We start from the raw sequence: 9,932 nt of genomic DNA on the forward strand, positions 1-9,932 counted from the left end.
CCCCCCCAACCTAATTGGTTTATCTAATACTTGAAAATCTGAATTTCTCCAATAAATTATTAGGACCCTTCAAAGACCGTAAACAGTTTAATGGATGAAAGGACATTCCATAGAAAGGACATTTTTAAACACAATAGTCCAAGAAATATGAAACACTAATGTATGTACACATGTCTACAGCACTGAACATTAACATTATCACAACATCAAATAATATATATAAAATAAGATTTCTTCAAATTCCAGAGTTTTTTGGGTCTCACTGTTTAATAAAAAGACCTCTGCAAAATAATTTCCTTTATTATATCATTATTAAAGGTAACACTTAAGTTGAAAAGTTAATGTCAAAATGTCAAAAAAAAAATTGCCACCCCCTGTTTTTTTTAGTGGGAATTTTAGCTTTTCATTCCCGGATATGATCTCCCTGTGAGTTTCTGAATGAAAGGCGTGTCTTAATAATAAAAAGTGGGCGGAGACAAGAAAGTGCCAGGCTAGTTGAATTAGCCAGGGGGCGTCTTGTAAAGATACTTCATGTACCAATTGGGCGTCTTGTCTTTGACTGAATTAGATTTGTGTAATTCTTTTGATTCTTTAAACTTATTCGTTTCCCCTGTAATAACCCCATTATAAGACCCCCCCATCGTGTGTACATGTAACGGTAGTGTGTAGCTTGAAGAAGAATAATTTCGGCTGATTTGATGCAACATCAGGACCTGGGAAAGGAAGCCACTGTATTTATCACAATTCTCACGCCCAGTGAGTAATACAGAGTGTCATGGACTTAAATTATAAATATATAAGGAGTGCTTGTGTATAGTTGTCATGGAGGAAGAGTAAAATCTTGTTTATAAACTCGTTGTAATTGATCCATAAAATCTTGCCATGCTACTTTTCCACAGTGACTTCTTTAAGATGGGTTTTCCACTCATTCAAAAATACCTTAAATTATTAATTTATGATCATAACTAATACTATCTTTAATATATTTCTGAGACCCAGAATACTCATTTTTAGCAAATTAATAAAAAATCGGGTTTCCGTTAAATTTTTCGCAGTTTATTTATTGATGAATAAATAAATAAATAACAAACAGACCGTCTAATTCATAAAAGATAAATCTTTTATAATACTACAACATATCTCTGCAAATGGATTGAATTCCATTCTGTTTCAAGTCCTGATTATCAATAGTTCTGAAATAAGAGACGTCAAAGGGACTGTAAGCGTAATTTCAATTGAACATCCATGCAAACATGGCAATGCCCAATTAACGTAGGTACCCTTAAAATTGTTATTTGATCAACAATGTGGAAGATTTGGTCGGGTTTTCTAGGTTTACAAATGCTTAATTCTGATATTGTTTTCCTGCAAGCAGAAATGCGCAAATCCCTTTTCTAGCGAACTCGCAATTAAAAATAATCATTTAAAAAAATAAAACATTGATATTTTATTCATACTTGATCTGTAAAAGCTTTTTCGGGTACTGTTGTGAATCGGGCATTGTAATCTTTGCATGGATCGGGTCAGTTGAAATTACCCTTACAGTCTCTTTCAGTAAAATGATTAAACCAAGATTCGAATCTTTATATTTCAGTGGTTCAAGTTCTCCTAAAGATGCCAGTTCCAAGACCTGCAAGGGTGGTAAGGTGGAACGAAGAGAGTCAACTCGTCTTCAGAACGCAGCAAAATTACTCAGAAATCTCAGCAAATCTAAGGATGTACGACAAATACAGGTATTTACAATATTTTTAACAAAATAAACATAATAATAAAAATATTAATAAAATAATAATAATCATAATCGTAATAATTATAATGATAATAATAATACTATTACTACTATTAGGATGATGAGGATAAGGATGAGGGTCCTCCTCCCCCCCTGCCTGACAGGAAGAACCCTGTCTACCAAAGCGAAGGAAAAGGGAGAAGAAGAGAGGGGAAGGCATCATCTAAACCTGACAGGGATTCTTCCAAATATACAAAATAATAAAAAAAATTCTTACTCTAATCCATTTAGATATATAAAGGTTTTGTTTGCTTTCAGTTCAGAACAAGCCAAACTTAATTTTATTCAATAAAAATTACGATTTGTTCATATCTTACATGAAACCTTAAAAGTTTGCTTTTCTTACTCTGAGCTAGAAGGTGGCAAAGACGTACCAGTGACAGCAGATAAAGGCATGTAAGGATAAAAAACGAGTTGAACAAACTTTTAAGGGTGTTTTTTTCTGTCATTATTTAGCTGAGGAGCCTTGATGAAAACCTAACTTTTTAGTCGAAATTACGAATAGAATGTTAGAGATATTAATATTTTGGTTCAAAGTTTCTAATTTTGTTTATTAAAGAACATTGAATTCTTGATGTGGCTAAACTAGCACGCCCCCCTCCCAATCTAGTTACGCCTAACGCTTAGAAGGTAGAGAGGTTAAGCTTGATGTTGATGAGCATATCAATATATCCTTCATCAGAGCTCAGTGCTCACTGAGACTAGTAAATTAACTTCATATTTCTTGCTTTAATGCCTTTGAACTGGTTGAACTCATGACTNTGTTTCCTTAGGTTATGCTTATTAGCCTAGTTCAAATGGTTTCCCCAGTTCTCTAGTTCTCTTGTTCCTTAGGAAAACCTGACAAGAAAGAAGGAAAATATGCCGCTATTGAGCGAAAACTTCTAGAATCATCCAAATCCTGCAGCAAGTTGGAAAAAATCGCCAACGAAGAACGCATCCGTGGAGAGGCGAAGAGCATCCTTCTAACTGAAGACAACCTTGCTCCTATTCATAAACCTGTTGAGAAAAGTCCGGATTTGATTCAGGGTCTCCCGGATATAAGTAAATTGCCCCTATCCACCAGTCGTGACTCTGTTCACGACAGTGTGCAACTTACCACGAATGCCAAGGAGAATTCTCAGCAAATCAAAGACGACAAAGATGAAATAGATTTTAGCTTTGATTCTGACATTGTTTCACAGTCATCTGCATCACTTAATAACCAAGCTGATTCAAGGTAGGGGTTGCAACGTTCAATATTATGTCGTTTAGTTTTTCTAAATATTTTTTAAAAAGTTTTTCTCACAGCTACAGAATTTTATTTAATAATTTTTACATAAAGTCGTTCAAGAAAATTTTCATCATGTGACCCCAAAAAATTATAAATATTTAAATCATAAGCATTAAAATACTTTATAATATTGTGAAACCATCCTATCATGGAACACATGAAGAACTTTACCTAGACTTCACTTCCAAAGTTAAGGATGAATTTTGATCTTCATTGATCTTTTGCATCAACAATTATTAATATCTGGAAAATAAACATTTTTAAAGTTCTGAATACAAATTGATAATTTGTGCTTTTTAGAAATTTTAATGAAAAGGTTCAATTCAGATGTTTACATTTAATTTCTCTTTTTAACTTTTCAAATTTCAACGAATTTTTTAAGTGAAAAATCTCTGGAGAATTAATTAAACGTTAATTTTTTAATTAAAAAACTAGAAATTCTAATCAAAAAACATTCTATTTTAAATTCTGATTAAAAATATCTTTATGGGGCTGGAATAGGTTGGGAATAAGGGTTGGGACTAGATAAAGTTGGGAATAATGGTTGGGACTAGATAAGGTTTGGAATAAGGGTTGGGACTAGATAAGGTTGGGAGTAAGGGTTAGGACTAGTTAGAGTGTGGAGTAAGGTTAGGACTAGTTAAAGTGTGCAGTAAGGGTTAGGACTAGTTCAGGTTGGAATTAAGGGTTGGGACTAGTTAAATGTGGAGCAAGGGTTGGGACTAGTTAATGTTGGGAGTAAGGGTTGGTATAAGTAAGATTGGGAGTAAAGGTTGGGACTAGGTAAAGTTGGTAGTAAGGGTTGGGACAAGTTAAAGTTCGGATTAAAGGTTGGGACTTGTTAACGTTGTAAGGGTTGGTATAGGTAAGATTGGGAGTAAGGGTTGGGGCTAGTTTAGGTTGGGAATAAGGGTTGGGACTAATTACCGTTGGGAATAAGGTTTAGAACTAGTTAAAGTTGGGAGGAAGGGTTGGGACCAGATAAGGTTGGGAGTAGGGGTTAGGACTTGTTAACGGGATGGAATAAGGGTTGGGACTAGGTATAGTTGGGAGTAAGATTTGGACTTGTCAACGTTGGGAGTAAGGGTTGGGACCACTTAACGTTGGAGTAATTTTTGGGGCTAGGTAAAGTTGGGAGTAAGGATTGGGACACGTTAAACTTGGGAGCAAGGGTTATGACTTGTTAACGTTGGGAGTAAGCGTTGGTACTAGTTAAAGTTGGGAGTAAGGTTTGAGACTAGTTAAAGTTGGGAGTAAGAGTTGGTTCTAGGTAAATTTGGAAGTAAGGGTTGGGACAATGTAAGGTTGGGAGTAAGGGTTAGGACTATTTAACGTCGGGAGTAAGGGTTGGGTCTAGGTAAAGTTGGGAGTAAGGTTTGGGACTAGGTAAGGTTGGGAGTAAGGGTTGGGACTAGGTAAGCTTCGAGGTAAAGTGTTCGGTGACGTTACGGTTGGGAGTAAGGGTTGGGCCTAGTTAAGGTTTGGAGTAAAGGTTGGACTAGTTAAGGTTGGGAGTAAGGGTTGGGACTAGTTAAAGTTGGGAGTAAAGGTTGGGACTAGTTAAAGTTGGAAGTAAGGGTTGGGACTAGTTAAGGTTGGGAGTAAGGGTCGGTATAGGTAAGATTGGGAGTAAAGGTTAGGACTAGTAAGTTTTGGAGTAAAGGTTAGGACTAGTAAGTTTTGGAGTAAGGGTTAGGACTAGTTAAAGTCGGGAGTAAAGGTTGGAATAGTTAAGGTTGGGAGTAAGGGTCGGAATAGGTAAGATTGGGAGTAAAGGTTAGGACTAGTAAGTTTTGGAGTAAAGGTTAGGACTAGTAAGTTTTGGAGTAAGGGTTAGGACTAGTTAAAGTTGGGAGTAAAGGTTGGACTAGTTAAGGTTGGGAGTAAGGGTCGGTATAAGTAAGATTGGGAGTAAAGGTTAGGACTAGTAAGTTTTGGAGTAAGGGTTAGGACTAGTTAAGGTTGGCACTAGGTAAGGTTGAGAGTAAGGGTTTGGAGAAAAGTTTGGAGTAAGGGTTTTAACTAGTTAAATTTTGGAGTAAGGGTTGGTACTAGTTAAAGCTGGGAGTAATGTTTGAAACTAGTTAAATTTGTGAGTAAGGGATGAAACTAGGGTGCGGAGCAGGTATATATATGGTAACTAACCAGGTTTCTACCTTGTCTTGTTTACATTTGTCAAATCACGATCTTTTTCTATGCTTAATCCGTGTGAATGGAACGAAGCTGAATCTGGAGAAAATTCGAATCCTTTTCTTTCAGTTCATTCAACTTTATAAATAGATACTTAATATAGAAAAAAGCTACCCATTGATAAAACACTAAAGTAATACCTTAGACAAAATCATAATTGTACTGAAATCATTCTTTTTTTCATTTAAATTAAAATATATAGTTTCCGGTTTCTTCTAGTTCTCCTATTGTTCTCCTAGTTCTACTAGTTACCTTGGATCTCCTGGTTCTCCTGATTCTTTAAGTTCTCCTAGTTCTTTTGGTTTTCTCGGATCAATAGCCCTTCAGGTTCTCCTGGTTCTCCTGGATCTCCTGGTTCTCCTGCTTCTTCTGGTTCTTAAAGTTCTCCTGGTTTTCCAGGTTCTTTTGGTTTTCCTGGCTCTCTTGTTCCCTTAGGCTATGCTTATTAGCCTAGTTCAAGTGGTTTTCCTAGGTCTTCTAGTTCTCTTGTTTCCTTAGGTTATGCTTATTAGCCTAGTTCAAGTGGTTTCCCTAGGTCTTCTAGTTCTCTTGTTTCCTTAGGTTATGCTTATTAGCCTAGTTCAAATGGTTTCCCCAGTTCTCTAGTTCTCTTGTTCCTTAGGTTATGCTTATTTGCCTAGTTCAAGTGGTTTCCCTAGGTCTTCTAGTTCTCTTGTTTCTCGTGGTTCTTCTGGTTCTTCTGGTTCTCCGGTTTCCGCTGTTTCCCTAGTTCTCCTGTTTCCCAGGTTCTGTTGTTAGGAAACCAAGAAACTTCAGCTTATATTTGGTGTAAAATTTTGTTTAAGATGGACAAGACGTGTTTTCGGAATAAAGGGATAAATAGATTTTTGATTAGGACAGATGAATTAATGAATGAATGAAATGGATAAATAAATCGTGATGACTTGATATTGAATTATTTATTGAAAGATTGAATGTAATGTTGATTGTAAATATTCAATATGTAAAGGATTGGTATACCATTTTCCCTGCGGTTTATCCCCCCCTTCAACTCCAGGTATACTTCGTGAGTCCCCTATTCCCCCAATTAAATCCATAGAGTGCGCGCTAGAAAGCGCATGTCGGACAGCTAGTGCTCTAGTCCGAATCTTCCTTCTGTATATAGTGCAGTGAACGCGCGCACCAACTGTTCTTCGTCCTGTATGCGCGTTTGACCCTAGGGGGTAGTGTAGTGTTCAACATGCGACAAAAACATCGAAATGTGAAAATGAATTAAATTGTCGATCGAATAAAAGTGATAAAAAAATAGGGATTTTTTTTACTGTGCATAATCGATCTAAACCAAATTATTTAAAGATTAAATAAAAGCATAAATTTTGTTCTGCAAATTTTTCTTTTGAGCTATGCTATTAGTATCCAAAACTAGTTCAACCTTTTTCACTTATAGCCCCCGCCCCCATGCTTTTTCACTTATAGCCCCCGCCCCCATGCCCTTTAATGTAAAACAAAAGTGGACTCTCCTAACAAATTGATGTTTTCCAAAACCTTTTTAAAAAAGTTTATAGTAATATGGAAAGTTCCATTTTTAATTACTATCATTAAATGTTTTTACTAATTTAATTAATAGACTGAGGTCAAAGCACAATAACAAAAATCGCTTGCTAAAGAATGAGTTTTGGAAACCACTGCACTGTTTCCCCCCAACCCATGCATGGGGGATATTGGAGGGAGCCCTGGACCACACTAAATTCCCCCTCCCGGAGATTGTGGTCAGGTCCCCACCTGGGGAAATGGAGGAAACCCTGGAAAATTCCCCTACCTTCTTCCAACCAATTTAGGTGATGCGAAAAAGCCCCCATATTTGAATTTAGAATTTGTTCAACATTATACTTATTTCTATTTTAATATCTGAAGAAAACATAACATACCTTTCTTTTTAAGTGTGTGGAAAACTAAAATTTAGGGTTTGTTTTACTTTCAGACTTTCATTATTATTATTAACTGATAACCCTGCATTCGATGAAATAGGGGTCATTTAAATCTATTTTAAATATTCTATTAAACCTATACTTATGTTGTTTATTAAAAAACCTGCAATCATATTACTGGGTTTCTGTTCTATTTTCTCTAACCCACATTATTTACCAACACCATTATGAAAGGAACTGTTAATCGGATTTTAAGTAACCATCCATTGAGTGGTATGTCAGATTCACAGATTAAAATTAGACATCCATGGTTTTGTTTATAAAAACTAATCATTTTTTATTTGGGGTTTCTCTACAAACGTGACTTGCGCATTTCTTGCTTCAGAAATAACCACAAAATCAATAGAATTAAACCCTTTCCCAACTGGAAAAAACGTCGTTACGTTCCACTTTATTTACCAGATTAAGGTTATCAGGGTACCGTTGTTCATTTTGCAAAACCCCCGTTTTCCCCTTATTTTGTTAAATGAAGGGTTATTTAGAATTAAAACGACAAGCTTTAAGATGTATTTCCGCTACTTATAACTTATAAAAGATATAGCATAATACTTTTTTAGTCTTTACAGTTTTTTACAGTTTAAATGAATAAGATCGTTATCTATTTTTTTAACACTCTCTTCCTGCTAAGTCATTTTATTGCTTAAGAACCCTTTTTATATTATTTTTCGTACGCCAATTACGCATTTTATCCGTCACGGATTCGTGAAGGTTTAGAGATACAATCTTTAATAATTATGGTCGAGAGTTGAAAACTGGTGAGCAAGTCAGCTACTGGTATTCAACCCTAGCTCTGACCATGAATGAATTATAATTAAATCTAAAATCTGTTTTAAGTAGGGTTTCCATGAAATTATCAATTTATTGCGCAAAATTTGCGCATCTTTACCGCATGAAGCACATTAAGTTTTGCGCGTTTTTGCGCATTTTTTTTGCGTAATTTGCTCGAAACCGGAAGTATTGTGCAAAATGTAAATTTTTACGCATAACATTGAAAAAAATTTACAGTTTCAACACAGAAACAAACAACTGAAGGTTTATTAAAAAATTACATACAAATAAATTATAAATAATGCTGAGCTCTTAATTGACCCTCCATTGATTAAGTGGCATGCCCGATTATCCAGTGTACCCTTGAAAGCTTTGGCTGTTTAAGATTCAATTAGATATCCATGTTTTTTATATATCTCTGCTTATTTTCATTTGTGGTTTCTCTACTCTAGTGACTTGCGTATTTCTTGTTTAAGAAATACTAGAGCATTTATTAGAATGTAGCACATTTCAAACACGTAAATTCCATATTATTGAGCGTATACACTAATATCTATATATTAATATATCAAATAATAAATTTTACTTACTTATTAGATGAAATCATGCAATCTATAGAATTTGGCTTGTAATTATTAGTTATCATGAAAGTACAATAGCATTAATTTATCTTAAGGTTTAGAAATTAATTGTTAAAATATATCACAGTTCTAATAATTTGTTGACAACACATTTTTCAAAGATTGGCAATCAACATTATTATTTTGAGCATATTCATATATTATTATATATTTTAACGGCTTCATATTTTCAAATATTTACTGACTTTAGACAAAATGCTATAGAGGTGTTGTAGTAAAGATGATTGTTAAGGTGGTTCTTTATCATAATTACTCTCCCTTTCTGATAATCCCCCCTCCTTTTTAACCCCCCCCCCCCTATTGTGTCCTGAGCGGAAGTGTGTATTAATTCATGTTACTCTGGCTCCGTTGTGGTGAAAGTGTCTTGTGCATGTTCTTATTGTTTACTATTCTGTGTACTGTGGATTTTACTCACAGACAGAAGGAACACACTTGATTTTACTCACAGACAAAAGTAACATAGTTTATTTTACTCACAGACAGAAGGAACAAATTTGATTTTACTCACAGACAGAATAAGCAAAATTAATTTTACTCACAGACGGAAGGAACTTAATTTATTTTACTCACAGACAGAAGGAACACACTTGATTTTACTCACAGACAAAAATAAAATAGTTTATTTTACCCACAGACAGAAGGAACAAAGTTAATTTTAATCACAGACGGAAGGAACATAATTTATTTTACTCACAGACAGAAGGAACATAGTTAATTTTACTCACAGACAGAAGGAACACACTTGATTTTACTCACAGACAAAAGTAACATAGTTTATTTTACTCACAGACAGAAGGAACATATTTTATTTTACTCACGGACAGAAGGAACAAATTTGATTTTACTCACAGACAGAATAAACAAAATTAATATTACAAACAGACAGAAGGAAGAAATTTGATTTTACTCACAGACAGAAGGATCATATTTTATTTTACTCACAGACAGAAGGAACATATTTGATTTTACTCACAGACAGAATAACCAAACTTGATTTTACTCACAGATAGAAGAAACAAATTTGATTTTACTCACAGACAGAGGAAACACGCTTGATTTTACAGACAGACATAAGGAATTGATTTTACTCACAGACAGAAGGAACATGGTTAATTTTTATTCACAGAAAGAAGGAAAAAACCTTGATTTTACTCACAAACAGAAGAAACAAACTTGATTTTACTCACAGACAGAAGGAACAAACTTGATTATATTCACAGACAGAAGGAACATAGTTAATTTTACTCACAAACAGAAGGAACAAACTTGATTTTACTCACAGACAGAAGGAACAAATTTGATTTTACTCACAGACAGAATAA

The 9,932-nt window shown here is 34.7% G+C and overlaps 2 protein-coding genes across 2 annotated transcripts in view; both read left to right on the forward strand.

Annotated features, from left to right (window-relative positions):
- LOC111708108 (uncharacterized) overlaps window positions 1-2,005 on the forward strand; it is a 9,759-nt gene extending 7,754 nt beyond the window's left edge. Inside the window, exons 2-3 of the mRNA XM_023481374.1 lie at window positions 1,595-1,733; window positions 1,847-2,005. Of these exons, the coding sequence (XP_023337142.1) occupies window positions 1,595-1,733; window positions 1,847-1,990 (283 nt within the window). The 3' untranslated portion in view covers window positions 1,991-2,005. The remainder of the gene's footprint in view (window positions 1-1,594; window positions 1,734-1,846) is intronic.
- A 432-nt stretch (window positions 2,006-2,437) lies between these two features.
- Window positions 2,438-9,932, forward strand: part of LOC111708110 (uncharacterized) — a 35,448-nt gene continuing 27,953 nt past the window's right edge. Inside the window, exons 1-2 of the mRNA XM_023481376.1 lie at window positions 2,438-2,447; window positions 2,624-3,008. Coding sequence (XP_023337144.1) covers window positions 2,438-2,447; window positions 2,624-3,008 — 395 coding nt within the window. The remainder of the gene's footprint in view (window positions 2,448-2,623; window positions 3,009-9,932) is intronic.

Source organism: Eurytemora carolleeae, unplaced genomic scaffold (assembly GCF_000591075.1).
Source record: "Eurytemora carolleeae unplaced genomic scaffold, Eaff_2.0 scaffold816, whole genome shotgun sequence".
Lineage (NCBI taxonomy): Eukaryota > Metazoa > Arthropoda > Copepoda > Calanoida > Temoridae > Eurytemora > Eurytemora carolleeae.